The following is a 22,273-nucleotide window of genomic DNA, read 5'->3' as shown; positions in this document are numbered from 1 at the left end:
CAGTTGTGCCTTCTCATGGAAGGTCATAACCTTTTTCTGGCACTTTGGTTCACTACCAGAAGCCTTGGAAGGTGTAGGGCGTTCGGGCTGCATCTTAGGGTTTTGATAACACGCTGCGAAAAACACAGCGCTCAACAAAATACTGGAGATAGCTACTGGACGCAGTTTTTCCCAAAAAATCCTACAAAATCTTGCTTTCGCCTAATATGTGCATACCAACAATGGGAAATTGAGCAGAGATTAAAAATAATCATGGTTTTGAAAAAGTGAGTTTATATTACCACTAGATATAGTAATGTATACTATAATAATGAAAGAGAGAGAGAGGGCGGGGGACTAGCAAGTAACTTAATTTCAATGAGGCTATGTTGGCTCACGACCTTAAAAATTATCCAGTTGAAATAAACAATGTGTGTGATCAAATTTAGCGATGATTTAAAAAAAAAAACGTTGGTATAAAATTAACGTTCAGTCTCGTGTTGTATATATCTTTGATCTGTCATCACTAGCTCAAATAATATCAGTGCGATACACTGTATATATATATATATATATATATATATATATATATATATATATATATATTTGTTTATTTACTTTCACTATAATGAGAGGTTGTTGTTGAGAGACAAATACAGTGAGAGAGAGGGAGAGAGTATGTATTTGCGAAATCTAGATAGATGTCGCTATACTAATTAGTAAGCTTTGACTGGAAGCAAGAATAAGAGATACACGATACACCGTATTTTGTATCTAAAACAATCAAGCAACGTGATGCGCAGCTATTCTCATCAGAGGGAACTTCAACTGCAAAGGGGCGTCCAGTGAGCCCGGTTAATACGGTATATTGTTATCAATAATTTAGCCTTTAAAAATGTGAAAAAATATATATTGCCACGAAAAATGCCATAAAAAATCGCGGACGATATTTACGATTCCGTGAATATGCAGTGGTTTCCGCGAACAATTATTAGTTCTACGAATAAGCGGGGGTAGACTGTGTGTGTATATATATATATATATATATATATATATATATATATTGATAGGAAGGACAAGAAAAGAAAGAAAGAGACCTCGATATTATGTAAATAGAGGAATTTATCTGTAAAAATATGTGACACTTATTCGGTTACCATAATAAAACTCCGAGTTTCGGATGCCGGGTTGGGAACCCACGCCAACATCTCTTCAGTTATCCGGCCATTGAAAATTTCTGTGAAAAATGGGTCATTTTTCACACGAATTCATGGCTACCGAATAAGGGTCACATATTTTTACAGATATATATATATATGTGTATGTATGTGTATATATGTATGTATGTGTATATAGATATATATGTATGTATGTGTATATATGTATGTATGTGTATATATGTATGTGTATATATATATGTATGTGTGTATATATATATATGTATGTATGTCTATATATATATATATATATATATATATATATATACATACATACACACACGTACATATGCGCCAACGCATGTATCTATGTATGTGTGTGAAACTAGCTGAAAATACCTCAGGAGCTACAAGAATGCACTTACGAACATGCTTGACAAACACGATGCCTTTACACGAAACTCTAGTCCCTTGAGAACCCCTGTGTCACTCTCGATTAATAACGAATCATACAAAACACTACTTTATGTATTGAGTTCTGTTTCTCCCGCTTGTAAAATGCCTACACACACACACACATTTCCAAAATGGTTAAGAAAGATATATAATCCAAGCAGATACCGTTTTCGCTCCTTATCGGTTAACAATGCTGGTTAACCACAGTGAATGTAGATAAACTCCATTTAGTTATAATTTGCTATACTCGGTTAATCGTCACTTGGTAAATCCAAATGTCTTTATAAGGACCGCAGAATGTCCGTAGAGAAAAAATAATGAAATTAGAATCGGAACAGAGATTTGCACATCCATGTTTTATTTTACAGTTAATCACATTTTTCTTCGTCTATATATGTATGCATATATGCATACATATATAGACACACATTCATACGTAAGTGCATATATGTATACACATACCGATGCACACATCCACAGACTCAATTATAAGACTCAGAGTCGCAGACTAAGCGTTTCCGCTAAATGATGTTTATAAACTTTTTATCACCTGTTGCTTGCATAAATACGCCATCTGTTTTCTGTTTTAAATATAATAATTTGTTATTAAAAATGGGAACAACATTTTTGGTACATGGCCCTCCTGAAATTGCTAATTTCGGTTGGGGGTGGGGGATTAGTTGATTATATTGACCCCAGTGCTCGACTGTATTTATTATTTTATCGACCCCCAAAAGAATGGAAGGCAAAGTCGACCTTAGCAGAATTTAAACGTAAAGGCAGACGAAATGCCGCTAAGCGCTTTGCCCGGCGTGCTAACGGTTCTGCCCGCTCGCCAATTTATCGATGTTTAACATTGGTTTCAAAGTTTGGTACAGGAGCAGAAATCTCGTGGGGGGGGGGTAGGCTAGGCCGGTTACATCAACCCCAGTGTTCGCTTGGTACTTATTTTATTGACCCCGAAAGAATAAAAAGCAAAGTCGACCTCGGCGGAATTGGAACTCCGAACGTAAAGATGGATGAAATGCCGCTAAAAGATTTTGCCTGGCGTGCTAACGAGACTGCCAACTCACCAACTTTATTTGTTATTAATATTCTTTTCTACTCTAGGCACAAGGCACAAAATTTTGGGGGAAGGGGCCAGACAATTAGATCGACCCCTGTACGCAACTGGTACTTAATTTATCGAACCTGAAAGGATGAAAGGCAAAGTCGACCTCGGCGGAATTTGAACTCAGAACATAAAGACAGACGATTTACCGTTAAGCGTTTCGCCTGGCATGCTAACATTTCTGCCAGCTTACCGCCTCTTTATTTATTAATATTAAACGTTCATTTAGTGGCATTTCGTCAATCTTCAGGTTCTGACTTCAATTTCAGCCGAGATCGACTCTGCCTTTCATCCATCGGAGAATGATAAAATAAGTACTGGGGGTCGATACACTCGACTTACCCCCCGCCCCGAAATTGCTGGGCTTGTGCCAAAATTTGAAATCAATATTAAACATTTATAACAGATAAAGCGGCGAGCTGGCAGAACCGTTACCATGCCAGGCAAAATTCTTAGCGCCATTTTGTTCATCCTTACGTTGTGAGTTCAAATTCTGCTGAGGTTGACTTGGCCTTTCATCCTTTCAGGGTCGATAAAATAAGTACCACGTAAACAGGTGAGCAACGACTTGTTGGTTAACCAACAAGAAAAAAAAAAAGAAAAAAACTGAAGTAATACCAAATAACTCATTCGTCTGTTTTTTTTTATTAGGTTGGTCATTTTTGGATACTAGTGGAATCGTAGGTTACTTAACAATAGTGATTTTACTTCATCGATGCCTTCCGTGTGAAAGGTAATGGATCACGTAACTATCAGCTTTGCCTGGTTCTGCCTAGCCAATTAGTGGCGCGCTTCGCTTTCACATGCCTTGATCCTTTATGGATTCATTGCAATCGAAAATATGTCGCTTATTTAAAACTTGTTTTATTGGACTAGGGCCATGCTGGGGCACCGCTTTCAAGGGTTTAGTCGAATAGGTCGGTCCTAGTACTCACTTTTTTTTTTTAAAGCTTGCTACTTATTCTGTTAGTCACTTTTTGCCGAACCGCTAAGTTACGGGGACGTAAACAAACCAATACCGGTTGTCAATAGGTGGTACGATACAAACTCAAACACACACACACGCGTGCATGTATGCGAAGTGTGGCTGTGTGGTTAAGACGTTCGCTTCGCAAACGCATGTTCTCAGGTTCGGTGTCAGTTAGAAAGCATCTGCTATGACTTCTGAGCAACGAATAGCTTGAGAGGAATTGGTTAACGGAAACTGCGACGGTGTGTGTGTGTCTGTGTATCGACATGTACTAGACATAAAAATGAGTTCCAGGGTCAATTCGATTAAGGCGCTTCAAGGCGTTACACAGACTTAAAAAGGAGAGAGAGAATGGTGTGTTTAAGTAGATAACCACACAATTCTATAACTGCAACTCGTTTCATTTAATTTGGAAGAATCGACCTGTCATCCTCAATGGTCACACGATGTGCTAAAAACAACAGCCAAATAACATCGATTCTACACTCCGTTGTATAACACGATCTTTATTGGAAACAAGAACAAAAAACAAAAATATGGAATTCACGATTGAAATACTTTTGATATAATAATGTCTGCCAAATCACAACTCGAAGAACATTTTATTCATTAATAGTTTAAGTGAAAATATAAAACGAATGTATCGGTTTATATTTTTTATTGATTTCATTTTATTGGATTGATTTCTTTTTGTCTCGAAGAGTCTGTACCTGTAGCCTGAAAGCCCAGAAATTATTGAGAACACAATTGATACGATTGCTGTGTGAAAGATACACGGTAGCCATTGCTAAACACACACTGTTAACTCACTTAAACGTTTATTATTTGTTATTTAGTGTCTAACGAGCCAAGGATCTCTCATAAGGACTCGTGGTGCATAGAAGCACACATAATTATATCGTTGACATATCAGAATCGTCTGCTATGGTTGGCTGCTGCAACAGCCAGATCGCGTAATTTCAACCTGCTATAAGTTCCTCAGTGACAGAAATCCAGCAGAAATACGGCATGATTTACCTTTAGAAGATCTCTTGTGATAAGTAGCTTACTTCCCAACCACATGATTCCGAGTTCAGTTCCACCATGTGGCACCTTGGGCAAGTGTCTTCTACTATAGCCCCAGGCTGACCAAAGCATTGTGAGTGGAAATGATTGACGGAAACTGAAAGAAGCCCGTCATATATATATATATATATATATATATATATATATATATATGTATGTATGTATTTGTTTTGTGTGTGTGCGTGTGTCCACCATCGCTTGACAACCGATGTTGGTGTATTTACATCCCCATAATACAGCGGTTCGGCAATAGAGACCGATGAAATAAGTATTGGGCTTACAAAGAATAAGTCGTAGGATCGAGTTCTTCGACTAAAACCCTTTAAGGCGGTGCTCCAGCATGGCCGCAGTCAAGTGACTGAAACAAGTAAAAGAATAATATATGTGTATGCATGAGGGGCATTCCAGAAGTTTTGAGACTTTATAGGAGAGGCAGTTATAGATTATTGAAATCGTAGTATATGGTTACTATAAATCTAATAAGCTGACTTGCCAACGTCTGTTATTTCAGATCGAAGGAGACGGCTGTAACAGCACTCTGCTAAACACCGCTTGTCGCATTCTCGGGTATCAAAACTGTTCCTCACCCTCTCGACAGTCTCGGCCTTGCTCCCTGTGAATTTTTGTCGTTCTCCCAAGCTGAAGGAGAACCTCGGGGGCAGTCGCTTTGAAGATATTGAGAAGATGAAAGGTTGTGACAAGGGTACTGGACACCTTCGCCTTGGAGGATTTCTATGGGACTTTCGCGAGGTGGCTGAAGCGATGCGACAAGTGCATTGAATTCAGAGAATCCTTTTGTTTTTCTTTCAAATTAATAAATGCCTCTCTGAAAAAAAAAGTCTCAGAACTTCTAGAATGCACTCCGTGTATATAACCAATGTTAAAAGCGCGAGACCACTTAGATATCTGGGACATTGATTGATGAGCTACCAGGCACGAATTCTCCCTGCATCGTGTTTTTGCTTCATTTTCTGCTCGCTATGTTTTTGTCCTGTTCTCTGTATGTCGCGGTCTCGTTCGTTTCCCCGTTTGCTGTGCTTTCGTTCATTTTTTCTCTTCATTATGTTCTTTCTGTTCAACCCTTTATATTTATTTTTTATAGCGGCGAGCTGGCAGAAACGTTGGCATGCTGAGCGAAATGCTTGGCGGTATCCCGTCACGTCTTGGGTCCAAATTCCGCGCCGATTAAATAAGTACCAGTTACGCACTGGGGGCGATGTAATCGACTTAATACCTTTGTCTGTCCTTGTTTTGTCCCCTCTGTGGGCAATAAAGAAATATATATAGATAGATATCAGCCAACAAAATCAAAGCTGAGTGTCAAAATTTTTAACATTATATAACAAATAATAAATGACAGAATGGACGCCAAGACAATGAGCAAGACCAAAGGCCAACCAAAGACATGATGGCGAAATGATTTCACCCGCAGCCCGGGGCTTACGTGGCCATGACTGGCCATAGACAAACAGCGGTGGAAGGAGTCCAAAGAGAAGTTCCTTTTTCAGGAATGATGAAACCCTGGATAAGGGATAAATGTTTAAGTGGATCTAATAGTCTTTGAGTACTTTTCAATGGCCAATATGGTTATTTTTTTTCCATGTTGTAATTGTTTTAGCATCAACACATGGCCTCAGGTCTTTTCACTTGTCCGGCAAATAAGTCGCCGAAACGCGATTGATGTTATTCTTGAACCATTGCAAACTGGCGGCTGGAGGCACAACATGGGCAAGGAGTGTGTCTGTTTGGGAGGAATTTCCCGAGAGTCAGCGTTCTGGGGGGGGGGGGGGAGGACTGGGCGTTGTAGTTAGTGCATAGACTGATGTAGTGGACGGACGAAATACGAATGCCAGGAGGAAGAGAGAGACGAAGAATGAATGGACGAGACCAGCCGAGTCAGAGTAGAGGCCATTGTAACTGCAATACAAAAGGCTGAGAGGACACTGTCCGTGTGTGTGTGTGTGGGGGGGGGAAGAGGCTGGAGCGATGGTAGCGATTTCGAAGCAGCATGAGGTACCACGTTGTATCTACTTCACTTCACTCTGTACCTGTGAAAAAAGAAAAAAAGAGAAAAATACAACGAGGTGGTCATAGATGGGTTGCCTTTGATCATAGCTTTGCCCGATCACGGCTCACATAAGGCAAAACAACATGAGTAAATTTCGTGTGTATATATATATATATATGTATATATATATATATATCAAGATAATTGAAAACAAGTATTACATTTGATAAATACCGCTGCTAGCGCCACATAAAAAGCACCCAGTACACTCTGTAAAGTGGTCGACATTAGGAAGGGTATCAAGCTGTAGAAATCATGCTAGAACAGACAATGAAGTCTGGTGCTCCATACGACCTGAACAGCCGGAGGTCAAATCGTCCAACCTGTACCAGCATGGAAAACGGACGTAAAATGATGATGGTGATGATATAGACATCTCAAAATTAAATAGACACCCCTCATTATACTGCTTTATCTGTGAAGACACTAATTGGTGCTTCAAGCTTGTTAATGTATTATACACAAGGCGTGTCTACTAAATAATAGATTAAGCATTTCAATGCATCAAACGAGATTATTTTGTTTCTAGAAATAAATCTTTCAAATATGATGGTGTCTATTTATTTTTGAAATATAGACAAAAAAGTTTTTAAAAAATAAAGAAAAGAAAAACTCCGTCGGTTTCAACGATAAGCATTGAGTCGTTCAATTAACTGAACTAGCTACTTACTGGATCAACATGGAAGTAGCTGAATATACCACAGATACGTTACCTATCCATAACGTAATCCTCAAACAGAATCAGTATGACAAAGATGTACATTTGAATTACAAGTACAATCCATTCAACGGGCTTCCATACAGTTTCCACAACAAGGTATGGGGACTACAGTAAAAAGATTCTATCTTAAGACACCATGCAATGTGATCGAACTCCTGACTTCGGAATTGTGAAGGAACTTCTTTACCGCTCGTCTGTATACTATGCACTTCTATGATAAAATATTTAAATTATATAGAATATGCCAAATGTAATAAATTTATATTTATTTTAATTTTTGAAAGAATTTCATTGGTTTCAATAATCAGATTGCGTCCATGCTGGAACAGAAATCATTCCAGCCTAGCTCCTTATTTTGTCGATTTCGACTTGTCGAATAGCTATTACCAGTTAGTTTCATATCAAGGGACACAACTCTGTATATATTCAATACTTGTAAAAAAAAAAATTGACACAAGTTATCTTTTCTTTTGTTTCTATTTTATATCTTTTGGAAAATTAAGATGCGCTTGTGAGTAGAAATAGTAGACGGAAACTTAAAGGAATCCGTAAGATGTGAATGTGTCTCGACATCTTGTGAAAGATATGAGCATCATGTCATACAAGCGCTGTCCTTCGTCTCCAATTTTTCAAGAAAAACATGTCTAGTTTCCTTACTTGGAAGCAGGTGAGAGTTGGCAGGTGGTAATATATCTAACAACGAAATTCAGTCTGACCCATGCAAGTATGGAAAAGTAGACGGTAAAATGAAAACGATACACAGACACCAGCCAATAGTTTGTCGTTCTCATCTACAAAGAATTCTTCTTGAAATGCTACTAACTCCACTTCTTCCTCCCATTGCGTTTATTCCATTGTTTGAATTAGACAATATTTGGTTTTAAAAAAATGACTGGTTGGCCATGGGTGGAACGCTATTGATCATTAGTCTTCTGGTACATCACTGACCACCTCAGGCTATACCAAACAATAAATGACCAAGATGTATTTAATGAAGCTTATATCACCCAAGCAGGTCATGGTAGGATTTGAACTCAGAACCGAAAGAACCAGAATAAATATCACAAAGCATCCCATCCAATGTTTCAAAGATTCCATCAGTCCACCACTGAGGACTAGTACTTTATTGATTCTGGAAGGATAACGACTCAAAGCTGACCCCAGCAGAATTTGAACTCAAAATGCAAGACATTGCTCTAATAATTCCACTCATCCACTGCGCCACACACGTACTTTGTTTATTGATCTTGGAAGGATGGAAAAGCAAAGCTGGCTCTGACAGGGTTTGAACTCAGAATGTAAAGAGTCATAACAAATATTGCAAGGCATCTTGTCCAATGCTCTTATGATTCTGCTAGTTCATTGCTCCAGACTGGCACTTCATTTACTGACCGTGGAAGGATGAAAAGGTTAAGTCGAACCACTTCCCTACAAAAGAAGAGTCTCTGTTAATTCACCCGCTACATATTAAAAACTGGCACTCCACTGGTTACAATGCTGAGGGTTCCAATTGATCTGATCAACAGGACAGCCTGCTCGTGAAATTAACGTGCAAGTGGCTGAGTATTCCAGAGACATGCACACCCTTAACATTAGTCCTCAGGGAGATTCAGCATGATACAGAATGTGAAAGGCTGGTCCTTTGAAAAAAACAGACACAACTCATTTTTGCCAGCTAAGTGTAGTGGAGCAATGTGAAATAAAGTGTCTTGCTCAAGGACACAGTGTAGCGCTGGGAATCAAACTCATGTCCTTAAGGACATGAGTTGAACACCCTAACCACATAGCCATGCACCTCTACACATTCATCATCATCACCACCACCATCAACATTTTAATGCTTGCATGGGTTAGATGCTCTTCCTGTTGCTAACCCTCATCTCTCTCCAAGCAACATAATATTTCCCCATGCCCTGACAGGTTTTCACAGAAAAGTGGAAACAAAAGATGCCAGTTGTGTGTCACTGACATGCTGGTGCCATGTTAAAACCACCCAGTTCACTCTGTAAAATGGTTGGCATTAGGAAGGGCATCCAATTGTAGAAGCAATGCCAAAACAGTGCTATTAAGTTAGACATGACCTGGGTCTATACTGGCCGAAACCTATCAAAGTCATCAAAAGTTATAACTGGAGTCTGCTCCTGTCAAACCGTCCAACCCATGCCAGCATGGAAAACGGATGTTAAATGATGATAAAGATGAGGATATCACACAAAGCGAAGTCAAGGAGACAACACAATACTTAAACATAAACCAAAAAAAAAAAAAAAAAAACATTTTGAAAGTTTTTTGCCCTTATTTTTTAATGAATGACATGAAGTAAAATCACAGATAATGTTGTTTGTAGCCAACATCAGTGCTAGACTGCATTAGTAGGTCTCTGTAGTTGGGGGCAAACATTATGATGTCATGGGCTGACATCACAGAGCAGGTCCCTTCGACACGCACACACACGCACACATACACAATGAGACATTTTTTTTTGCGGTTTATGTTGTGTTTTTCAAAAACTTCCAATGATTTAGATCTCCTTCTTCTTCTCTCTCTCATTCACTCAAATCTTTCAGTTCCCAGCACAGTTTGAGCATTTTCGATTCCACAGCAGTTATTTTCTTGTTGCAGCATGGAGGTTTATTTTTTTCGTTTTGCATTTTTTTTTTTTTTTTGTGTAAAGACTTGGTTGGCAGGTGGTGGCCATGGCTAGCATACAAACTGCCATTACTTGGTTGCGTCAACGCAGAAAAGATTGGCAAGGCCAGTAGATTCGGAAGCATCTAGAATGTCAAGAGAAGGCAGTTTATTCTTCAGCTGGAATATAGGGGGGAGTCTTTCAAAATGCCTTTCTTTCTTGAAGTGCTCACCGAGATTTTTCTGTGGAATTAAAAGAAAATTTAAAATCATTATTATATAAATATATAATTGATATGGTTGTACGGTTAAGAAGCTCACTTTCCAACTCCATATTTTTCAGGTTCAATCCCACTGCCCGGTACCTTGGGCAAGTGTCTTTTACTATAGCCTTCAGCTAACCATTGCTCTCTGAATGAAATCGGTTGACAGAATCTTTATGGAAGCCATTGTATACACACATACACACACATTATCACCATTTCAATGTCCACCTCTCCAGGTTTACATGGTTCTCTTAAAACACATTGTAGCAGATTTTCTACGGATGAATGCTCTTCCTGTTGTCAAGCGAAGAATTATTTCCTTTAATCCTTCAAATACAAACAGCTGAATGGCCAGACATGTTTCCATGGAGGACTGCAAAACATGATAAACACGAGTGTGTGTGCACATTCACTAAAAATCATTGATATATAGTTAGAGAATAAGGTTCATTTTTATAAGGAAAACATTGAAAGTGGCTTCAAATTTTGATGGTAGCTGGCTTCATCAGACAATCTGACAAAGCTGACCATTGGAGAAACTTTGAAGTCAGTCAACCTTTCCCATGTGCGTGCATGCATGTGTGTGTACACATACACCTCATGACTGTATGACTGGATGGACACCCATTATTTCACCATCTGTAGAGGTCCATTACCATCAGGTAGGTAAAGGCACCAGTAGAAGTTGTCAGTTTTTCTTCCTGCAAGAGTTCTACAGGTGGATGCCCTCCCTATCACCGACCACTTTACAATGTGGATTGCATGCATTTTATGCTGTCACCAGCACTAGAAAGGTTCTCTGCCAGAATTAGGTGGCCCTCTCTCCTGTGTCAGTTTGTAGTCATAATTATTAGCAAAGTGGCAGAATTGTTAGAATATCGGACAAAATGCCAACAAGTATTTGTCCTGGTGCTTTACATAATGAGTTCAAACCCTGCTGAAGACACTGCTTTTCATCCTTCTTACTTTACTTAACATAGCGCTTCACTCCCCTATGGAGCAGATACCATCAACAACTTTTCTTCCATGTTCTTCACTCTGGGCTGTCTTTTCTGCTTTGCTCCAGTTAGATCCCTGATTTTTCTACTCTTCCTCCATGAAGGCACATGACTCAATGGTTAGAGCATCAGGCTCACAATCCCTAGGTAGTGAGTTTGATTCCTGGACCAGGCTGTGTGTTGTGTTCTTGAGCAAGACACTTCATTTCATGTTGCTCCAGTTCACTCAGCTGTAGAAATGAGTTGTGATGTCACTGGTGCCAAGCCGTATCAGCCCCTTTGCCTTTCCCTTGGATAACATCAGTGGTGTGGAGAGGAGAGGATGGTATGCATGGGCAACTGCTGATTTTCCATGAACAATCTTGCCCGGACTCCTGCCTTGGAGGGTAACTTTCTAGGTGCAGTCCCATGATCATTCATGACTGAAGGAGGTCCTTACCTCCATATTTGCCCAAGGAAGGGCCTTCCTTTCCCAGGTATTGTTGTTTTTGAATTGCCGTTAACACTTCTGAAGCTGTTTTTTCTCTAGGCCCTACATAAACCCATTTTCACCACTGGGAAGAGGTGGTCCATGGCCTCTGTCTTTTGACCTGTCCAACATGGGTGGCTTCATCAGGTGCTTGCACTCCACTGGCTCAGCTCTTAGGGTCTTTGAGGCACACATGCCACCATACCACAACAAAGACTGAAGCATTCATCCTTCTGATGGGGGAGTCAATATATCAGAATGCTAGTTCAGGCAGAGGAATGACAGAATTGTTAGAGATATTAGACAAAATGCTTCACAGCATTGTATTCTGAAGGTCAAGGCAGGTGGAGCCAACTAGTTTACATCTAACCAGCTGCCTGACTTTGCCAGTATCGCCTGACTTGGTTGCCAGTACCGCCTGACTGGCCTTCGTGCCAGTAGCACGTAAAAGCACCTACTACACTCTCGGAGTGGTTGGCGTTAGGAAGGGCATCCAGCTGTAGAAACTCTGCCAAATCAGATTGGAGACTGGTGTAGCCACCTGGTCCACCAGTCTTCAGTCAAATCGTCCAACCCATGCTAGCATGGAAAGCGGAAGTTAAACGACGATGATGATGATTTTATGATTTTGCTTAGGAAAAGCAATACTAATAACCAGTTGTTAGAGCTTTTTATACATATGTATTAGAGGAAAGCATAAAGCAGAGCGTGATATTTTTTTTATTAATACACTTCATTTAATTAACACATAAAGAAGCTATAGGATGTTACACAGGCACTTAGCTCAGAGTGTACTGCTTCTTATAGCAGAAACAGATGTAAGCCGATGAAGTTGATTTCATGATTCTTGTTCCCTTGTCATTCATTAATATAAAAATGTGTGCGTGTACCTTAGTCAAAACATTGCATAATTGTTGTAAATGGATGCAATTCATTTCCAGTATTCTGTGAAAACATGTCTGGCCATGGGGAAAATATTATCTTGCTTGGAAACAAGTGAAGGTTGCTGACAGGAAGAGCATCCAGCCACAGAAAATCTGACTTGACAAATTCCATCTGGCCTTAGCAAGCATGGAAAAGTGAACATTAAATGATGGTGATGGTGATGACATGGGAGAGGTTCAGGAGATGTAAGACACAACCACCACCCCTCACCATCCACCACAATCTCATGCCTCAATCATACACTCACCCCAGAACCCTCATCCCACCACCACTACTTCCAGTCTTTGACATCACTACTCCCACTTTGTTCCTGCTATCGTCGAGTCTGTTTTCTGTCCACCCTACTCTCTAAGGATGTGTTAATCTAGAGGTTTTGCATCCTTATAACGTAGTTAAAATATTAGTTTTTGCAACCTGATAACCATCATCACCAGTTTTTGTTCCACTTCTATCTTCTCTATAAAAAATACCTCAAGGAAGGCAAACACCAGACACCATTCTATTATCACAAAACAGTCTTTGAAAAGCACACAGCGCATGCCAAAGAAATCACCAGAGGTCATTCACTGGCCTCAAGCACGCAGAAAGCACTGGTATCTCAGACAGGTGACCAGACTTACAGCTCGACGAATTCACTCCTTTTCTGTGTTCTTTCTTATTTTTGGTACTGGCTTTGGCAGAGTACATTTAGTACTGTAGAAAGGCTTACTGTAGCAAGAACAACAAATTCCTTCTAATCTGTGATTATATATCATCATCGTTTAACGTCTGCTTTCCATGCTAGCATGGGTTGGATGATTTGACTGCGGACTGGCGAACCAGATGGCTGCACCAGGCTCCAACCTGATCTGGCAGAGTTTCTACAGCTGGATACCCTTCCCATGTATATACCATCATCATCATTACTGTTCCGTGTTAGCAGGGGCTGGATGGAGTTTGAGACTGTTTTACTACAACCTAATGCCTTTCTTGTCCCTACCCCCTCCACCTGTTCCCAAGCAAGATAATACTTCTACAAGGACAGACATGTTTTCACAGAATGTTGGAAATGCATGACACTGCTTGTACGACAGTGACACTCATTTACAAATACCACATGACAGAAAGACAAGGAGACATAAACACACACACATATCAATCCATCTACCAATCTATTTCATCTATCTTTCTATCTATCGGTAGATAGATAGAACCCTATCTATCTATCTACTTATTTCATCTATCTATATATATTGTTGTTTTAACATCCACTTTTCCATGCTTGCATGAGTCAGACAGAATTTTGTTGAGGCAGCCCCCCCACTTCCTATTCAAACTTTACCCTGTGTACAAGTGACACCCCAGTTTTTTCAGTTAAAATCAAGTATAACACGGTGTGGCTTAATACATGAGCAAATGTTGTATATCCATATATGATTGGCTTCCTTCAGTTTCTACCTAAAAAATGGCCTCACCAAAAGATCGGTATGGTCAAGGCTATAGTAAAAAGGATCCAAGGTACCACAAAATGGGATTGAACTATAAACCATGTGGATGTGAAAACAACTTCTTACCCACACATCCATGCCTGTACCTACATTTAATTATGGTAGATAATCTATTATATATATATAATATTATAACACACACAATCAGTATTATAAATAATTTATGAACACAATAAGGTAATAGCCATCATTCTTTGGTTTATACAAGAGATTTTAAGATGATGTTAAAAGCAAGCTCAAAGAACTAAACTAGATTAAGCTTAAACCAAAGCTATTAAAATATCAAAGATTTTTCCAATAGAAAATTAGAAAATTAGAAAAAAAAAAAAAAAAAAAAAAATTCAGCTACTTACACCAATAATATCAGAGACCAGCTTTTTAAAAGCATCTTTTTTCCTTTTGTCAGACTGTTTCTGAGGTGCCACGTGGAGGACTTTGTCATCAAACGACTGCAACAAGAGGAAGAAATCAATGCCAAAACTAAGAATTATGGTTGACATTCATAACGCAACACAAAGCTAGTTGGTCATCCATTCACTCCTTTGCTAAACCTACTCATCAATGGAGAATCGATGGAATGGGACAATTCGGAGCAGCTGTTTGGACGCTACCGATTTGGTATGGCAGATTGAATATACAACCTGGTTTTGGCAGCAGCACTTTTTAGCACTGGAGGTATGTACAGAGAGAGAGAGAGAGAAATAGAGAGAGAAAGAGTATGGGAGAAAAAGTCAATAAAACTTATCAATTTAACATAAATGATAGAAATACTTTCCGACATAAAAAGAAATATGCTGAGAGAGAGAGAGAGTGGGGGGGGGGAAGAAAGAACAAGGAAAACATTACCCTGTTAGCATTTAAGCTGGCCATATCTGGCCCAAATATTCTGTTTTATGGTTAAACTGGCCAGGTCTGACCTCTTACACCTACCCTACAATGTCATTCTAAAAATAGAATGTCACATCATTGTCAGAAATCTCAGAGCTATGAGATGGTGCATGATTGATTTGAAAGAAATGTGAATAAATAAGCATTACATTTGACAGAGTAATCTGAATGCTAAAGGGTCAAATCATCTGATGCCAAATAAGTCAGTCAAATCAGCGATGCCAAATTGGTGACACCAAAACGGCTGTGCCAAAACGTCTCATACCTGAGAATCAAATACTAGCCTGACATGATATGGATTGGTCACCATTCATCCTCACCTCAGACTTGTTATCACTGGAGAGTCAAATACTAACTCAAACACATTCTTAATGCTTCACAGCTTTTAACCTCTTAACAGACATTTTTTTTCTTCAATTTTCATGAAAAAATATATCTTTTTATTATTTACTTTGAATCTGTATATAAGGAAGACTAAGTACAGAAATTGTTTTGGATCCATTATGATTTATTATATAGTTACTGATAGATATGATAGCTACCAATTGTTAATGATTGAAAAGGAGAATAACATCATGAATGCAGTATTTCGGGTTAGAAATAAGTGACAGATACCTCAGAGTACAGTGGATGTATATTTTCGTTCAAATATATATTTACTAAACACCTCTGAATGAAAATATACAGGGTACTATGTTAAAGAGATTAAAATGGATTAAAACACAAAGCCAATGTATTCTGGTTACACATGAGATCACAAAACAGTTAATGATTGCAATATCAATTAGGAAAATATTGTCTTAACCCTTTCATTACTGTATTTATTTTGAGATGCTCTGTGTTTCTTTAAATATAACAAAGAATTTAGTAAAAGAACTTAGTTATTAAGCGAGTGTTAGGAACATAAATTGTGACTAAGGTTTGATGGAAGATTTTAATTCAAAACTAGCCAGAGCCGGATTCAGCCGGGTTGGTAACAAAAGGGTTAATACAAAAAAAAAAAAAAGGCTAGTGAATGCACCCACCTTCTTTAACCCATTAGTGTTTGTATTATTCTGCCAAAATTAATGCTTTTTTATCCACATTGTTTTGAACTAATTATGCATTATCTTGTAGCTATGAGATCTTGATGAGGTAGCTGTTAATTTTAAAAACAATATTGTAGGATTGATGTGAGAGGCCAGATCTGGCCAGTTTGAACATAAAACAGGCAGAATACTTTTGGCCGGATATGGCCAGTTTAAATGCTAAAGGGTTAAATTAGCTAAAATAACATTGAATTTGAGGATGTGAGGTGAATCGTTATTAAATGAATAGAACAAGACAAGAAGAAATATGACAAACCTTCAGAGATGTTTCTGTACAATATGGTATCTGTTGTTGCATCACTAACCGGATATCAGGAAATAGAGGGCGCTGTGGCAGAAAAAGTGGAAAATGCATTGAATGAACCAAACAAAACAACAATAAGGGTAATGTTACTCGATAGATGGCATGGCTCAGAGATTGGAGATTTTGTTGAGGTCAAGCTGTTACTTTTCTGCATTGACAGGTCACAGCTCCAGAACTATGGACGTGTGATTAGAAAGCTGCAGGAAACAGTCAAAAGGCGAATTCTTTAAGCCAAGACAACTGGTAGGAAACCTAGCAGTAGACCAAGAATGAGATGGTTGGATAATATCTGTAATCTCAGATCATGCTTGGAATTTCAGCCAGAAAGTGTAATGATGGTTACTTCTTATAGGAGCCTAAGGAAGAGGTGCCTGAAGACTCTAATCCTATGACCGTCTCTGGAATAACGAGTGGAGAAGGTAGGTGGATGGATGGATAAATAATTTCTGCATCTTCCCTGTAACATTGTAATTTGTTGTATACTTACTCCAGTATAGGAACAGGCAAGGCCTGTGCCTATAGTGGAGTAAGAAATTTGCTTTCCAGCCACATAGTTTCAAGGTTCAGTCTTATAGCCCCTGGGTTAAACGAAGCTTTCTGAGTGCATTTGGTAGATAGAAACCAAGAGAAGCTCGTGTGTGTGTGTGTGAGCTACTGTCTCTTTGCCTAGACATCATGTGATAGGTGTACACAAATGTCACCGTGATGCAAGCATATCCTTTGCTTCCAACGTTCCATGAAAACATGTCTGGTTATGAGGATATGTTACCATGCTCAGAAACAAGTAAGAGTTGGTGACAGGAAAAGCATCTGGCAGCAGAAAATTCATCTTGACAAAATTCTTTAGATATACTAAAGTGGACTGTGAAACAATGATGAAGATATGATGACCACGTGTACCTTGATTATTTAATAGGTACACCATGCTTCTTGTAAAAGATAACCAAACACGTAGGTGACAGAAAGGTTATGATATTCTAATACAGTGCCTCAGAAAATCTGCCCAAAAGATCACAGCAAAGAAAATTGGATGTAGTCAATTGTATCCACACCATTGTATTACACTTGCTTCTGGATGGAATAAAAAAAAAAAATTCTTGATTGGGGTAGATTAACACCTGCAGCATCCATGCCACACATACATTAGAAATCATTGGCGTGTAAAAAGGACCTTTTGAGCATTGGGCCTCACAGAGGCAATGACAAATAAATTAGAATTTTGGCAATATGCTGTGCTTGAGAAGAAGATCCATGAAACCAAGTGAAATTGTAGTCACGGCAAGCACTGGTGTCACACATCTCGCACCCGTGCCAGTGGCACGTAAAAGCACCCATTACATTCTTGGAGTGGTTAGCATTAGGAAGGGCATCCAGCTGTAGAAACCATGCCAAATCAGATGGGAGTCTAGTGCAGCCCCTCAGCTTAGCAGCCTAGGTCAAACCATCCAGTCTATGGCAGCATGGACAATGGATGTTAAATGACCCTTATTATTATTATTATTGTGAAGGTACATAGCTGACTGGTGAGAGTACTTGGCTCACGTTTGTAAGGCCGTGAGTTCGATTACCAGTAGCGTGATGTATCCTTGAACAAGACACTTTATTTCACATTGCTCCAGTTTATTCAAGTGGCAAAATTAATCTGCAAGGAGAGGGCTGATCCTACTAAAACAGATTCTGTACTAAGGTAAGACATGAGTCTGTGTCGTAAAAAAAGGTTGAAATATAATCAAGAAATGCTTTAAGGAAGAATATCTAATCATAGGGGCCATGCCAAAATTCACTAGGAGTACAGTGACGCTAATTAAGAATTGATTGGGATCATGATGATGAGAGTTAGTTAAATAAATACTGAAAGGTTGATGTTAATCTGGACAACAGATTTTCTCGTAGATTGTTTAATCTGTTCATTATTATATTTCTTTCAAACTGTACTGCTTTTGTGTCAATCAATTTGGAAAATAACAAAGTGCGTGTGCCACTTAAAAAGTACCCATGCTGGTGCCACATAGAAATCACCTGTGCTGGTGCCGCGTAAAAAGCACCTGTGCTGGTGCCAGTACAGACCATGGCAGCACGGGCATAAAATAATGGTCATAGTAATGGTGGTATGTATGTATGCGTTACAGAGAGAGAGACAGATAGACAGGATTTTATGATTTTACTCACCAGAACTTCATAGACTTGTAATCCCAGACTCAGCAACATAGCCTGGCCTGCTTCATGTTGACCATGTAGTTTTAGTCCTAACAAGACAGCATGAAGTAAGTGATGGGCAACAGCTGAGGTTACTGTTTTGTCAGCAAGCATCTACAAGCGGAGATTTCATGAAAGAGAGAGAGAGAGAGAAATATTAAAAACTGAAAAGTTTTGCACATGTTGAGTTGAAATCAGAATTGGTGGAGAAGACAAAATATTTTGTGCAATGTTATTACCAGTTTGAATATGTCAGTGGCAAATATAAAGCATCACCCAGTCCAGGAATTGAAATCACAATTTTGCCATCATGGGTGCAACACCATAACTACTAGGTCATACATTATTACACACACACACACACACACACACACACACACACACACACACACACACACACACACACACACACACATATATATTTACATTATATACATTTGACGGATATTCGTCCTCATCTTGTTTGTTGTTAACACAACGTTTCGGCTGATATACCCTCCAGCCTTCTTCAGGTGTCTTGGGGAAATTTCGAACCTGGGTTCTCATTCCTATCGATGTTACTATTATTATTATTATTATTATATTATTATTAACCAGGTCGCTGCCGTGAATCGAACTCGGAACCTTGGGGTTAGTAGCCCGCGCTCTTAACCACTACGCCATATGCCCGTGGGCATATGGCGTAGTGGTTAAGAGCGCAGGCTACTAACCCCAAGGTTCCGAGTTCGATTCACGGCAGCGACCTGATTAATAATAATAATATAATAATAATAATAATAATAATAATAGTAACATCGATAGGAATGAGAACCCAGGTTCGAAATTTCCCCAAGACACCTGACGAAGGCTGGAGGGTATATCAGCCGAAACATTGTGTTAACAACAAACAAGATGAGGACGAATATCCGTCAAATGTAGATAATGTAAATAATGTAAATAATTCCTCATCTCTTAAATATAGAACTGTAATATATATATATATATATATATATATATATATATATAAAGGTGCAGATGTAGTTGTGTGATAAGAAGCTTGCTTCTCAATCACATTGTTTTGGCTTCAGTCCTACTGTGTGATACCTTGGGCAAGTGTCTGCTATTACAGCCTCAGGCTGACCAAAGCCTTGTGAGTGGATTTGATAGATGGAAACTGAAAGAAGTCTGTCAAATATATATCATCATCATCATCGTTTAACATCTGCTTTCCATGCTAGCATGGGTTGGACGATTTGACTGAGGACTGGCAAACCAAATGCCTGCATCAGACTCCAATCTGATCTGGCAGAGTTTCTACAGCTGGATGCCCTTCCTTGTGCCAACCACCCCGAGAGTGTAGTGGGTGCTTTTACGTGCCACCGGCATGGAAGCCAGACAGCTGCTCTGGCAATGATCACTCTCAGATGGTGCTGTTAGCGCTCTACTATTTATGTGTTTGTGTCTGTATTCGTCCTCCTACCACAGCTTGACAACCGGTGCTGGTGTGTTTACGACCCTGTAACTTAGCGGTTCAGCAAAAGAGGCCAATTGAATAAGCACCAGACTTATAAAAGGTAAGTACTGGGGTCGGTACATTCAACTAAAAATTCTTCAAGGTGGTGCCCCAGCATGGCCGTAGCTTAAGGACTGAAACAAGATATATATATATATATATGTAGGCACACACTTGAAAGGCTTACATGTAGTTACCCTCAATCAGATTTAACTCACAAGTCTTGGATCATTTCAAAATAAAGAGAATGAATGGGAGGAAGAGAGCCTGCCGTATGTCGACCCAATAGAGGGACCAGCTATCCGAGTTGATAGTACCAGGGTAGATAAAGCAATTAAGAGTATGAAGACCGGGAAAGCCCCCGGCCCATCAGGAATCACTGCAGAGATGCTCAAAATATCTGGCAGTGTTGGCTATAGCCTAGTCACCCGTATTACGAACCAGGTGATACACGAAGGAGTCATACCCAATGACTGGTGTAGCAGCATCATAGTCAACTGCTACAAAGGTAAAGGTGACGCTTTAGATACAAATAATTACAGAGGCATCAAGCTGTTAGATCAGGTTATGAAAGTTACAGAGAGGGTCATAGCCCAACTAATTAGGGAGCGAATCAATTTAGATGAGATGCAGTTTGGGTTCGTGCCAGGTAAAAGCACTACTGATGCCTTATTTCTAGTGAGACAGTTGCAGGAGAAATACCTAGCTAAGGATAAACCTCTGTACCTGGCTTTCGTTGACATGGAGAAAGCCTTTGACAGGGTCCCCCGATCCCTTATCTGGTGGTCAATGAGGAAACTTGGGATAGAAGAATGGTTAGTGAGAGCTGTGCGAGCCATGTACAGAGATGCTGCCAGTAAGGTGAGGGTTGGAAATGAGTACAGCAATGAATTCCGGGTAGAGGTAGGGGTCCACCAAGGTTCCGTCCTCAGCCCCCCCTTATTTATCATAGTCCTCCAGGCAATCACAGAGGAGTTCAAGACAGGTTGCCCCTGGGAGCTCCTCTAGGCTAATGACCTTGCCCTAATTGCGGAGTCACTATCAGAACTAGAGGAGAAGTTTCAGGTGTGGAAGCAAGGTCTAGAATTGAAGGGCCTTAGAGTCAACCTAGCTAAAACCAAAATCCTAATAAGTAGGAAGGTAGATAAAACACAAACCCCTTCAGGTAGATCGCCCTGCTCAGTATGTAGAAAAGGAGTAGGTAGTAACTCTATAAGATGTACCTGGTGCAAGCTATGGACACATAAGAGGTGCAGCAACATCAAAGGCAGGTTAACTAGCAAGTTAGTTTTTGTTTGTGGCAGATGTTCAGGTGCAATAAAGACTGTAAACAAACAGGAAACAACTTCTATCTCATTCCAGGGTGAAAAACTAGAGGTAGTCGATAGCTTCCGCTATCTGGGCGACCAAGTTAGTAGTGGGGGTGGGTGCGCTGAAAGTGTAGCTGCTAGAATAAGAATAGCCTGGGCAAAGTTTAGAGAGCTCTTACCCCTGCTGGCGACAAAGGGACTCTCACTCAGAGTAAAAGGCAGACTGTATGACGCATGCGTACGAACAACCATGCTACATGGCAGTGAAACATGGGCTGTAACTGCTGAGGACATACGTAAGCTCGCAAGGAATGAAGCCAGTATGCTCCGTTGGATGTGTAATGTCAATGTGAATACCCGTCAGAGTGTAAGTATCTTGAGAGAAAAGCTGAACATTAGAAGCATCAGTTGTGGCGTGCAAGAGAGACGATTGCGCTGGTATGGACATGTGGTGAGAATGGATGAGGATAGCTGCGTGAAAAAGTGCCACACCTTAACAGTTGAGGGAACCCGTGGAAGAGGTAGGCCCAGGAAGACCTGGGCTGAGGTAGTGAGGCAAGACCTTCGTACATTGGGCCTCACCGAGGCGATGACTACTGATCGAGACCTTTGGAAATGTGCTGTGCGTGAGAAGACCCGGCAAGCCAAGTAAGATCGTTGCCAGTGCCCCTGGAC

At 39.8% G+C, this 22,273-nt stretch overlaps 1 protein-coding gene across 3 annotated transcripts in view; it reads right to left on the bottom strand.

The window, feature by feature from the left end:
• Nucleotides 1–5,806: 5,806 nt before the first annotated feature.
• The window catches only part of LOC106871654 (exportin-5), a 62,064-nt gene continuing 45,597 nt past the window's right edge, over nt 5,807–22,273 (bottom strand). For 2 of the 3 annotated variants that reach the window (XM_089360344.1, XM_089360345.1), the window contains exons 29-32: nt 18,770–18,910; nt 16,553–16,624; nt 14,674–14,769; nt 9,804–10,398 (exon numbers count right to left, since the gene is read on the bottom strand). In XM_089360344.1, coding sequence (XP_089216470.1) covers nt 10,246–10,398; nt 14,674–14,769; nt 16,553–16,624; nt 18,770–18,910 — 462 coding nt within the window. In that variant the 3' untranslated portion in view covers nt 9,804–10,245. Of the gene's footprint in view, nt 6,787–9,803; nt 10,399–14,673; nt 14,770–16,552; nt 16,625–18,769; nt 18,911–22,273 lie in introns of those variants that run through there. The other variant, XM_089360346.1, reaches the window with a different exon arrangement.

This window comes from Octopus bimaculoides, chromosome 11, assembly GCF_046866305.1.
Source record: "Octopus bimaculoides isolate indiv1 chromosome 11, ASM4686630v1, whole genome shotgun sequence".
Lineage (NCBI taxonomy): Eukaryota > Metazoa > Mollusca > Cephalopoda > Octopoda > Octopodidae > Octopus > Octopus bimaculoides.
The sequence above is the reverse complement of the archived record's forward strand: the minus strand, read 5'-3'. Positions and strand labels throughout refer to the sequence as shown.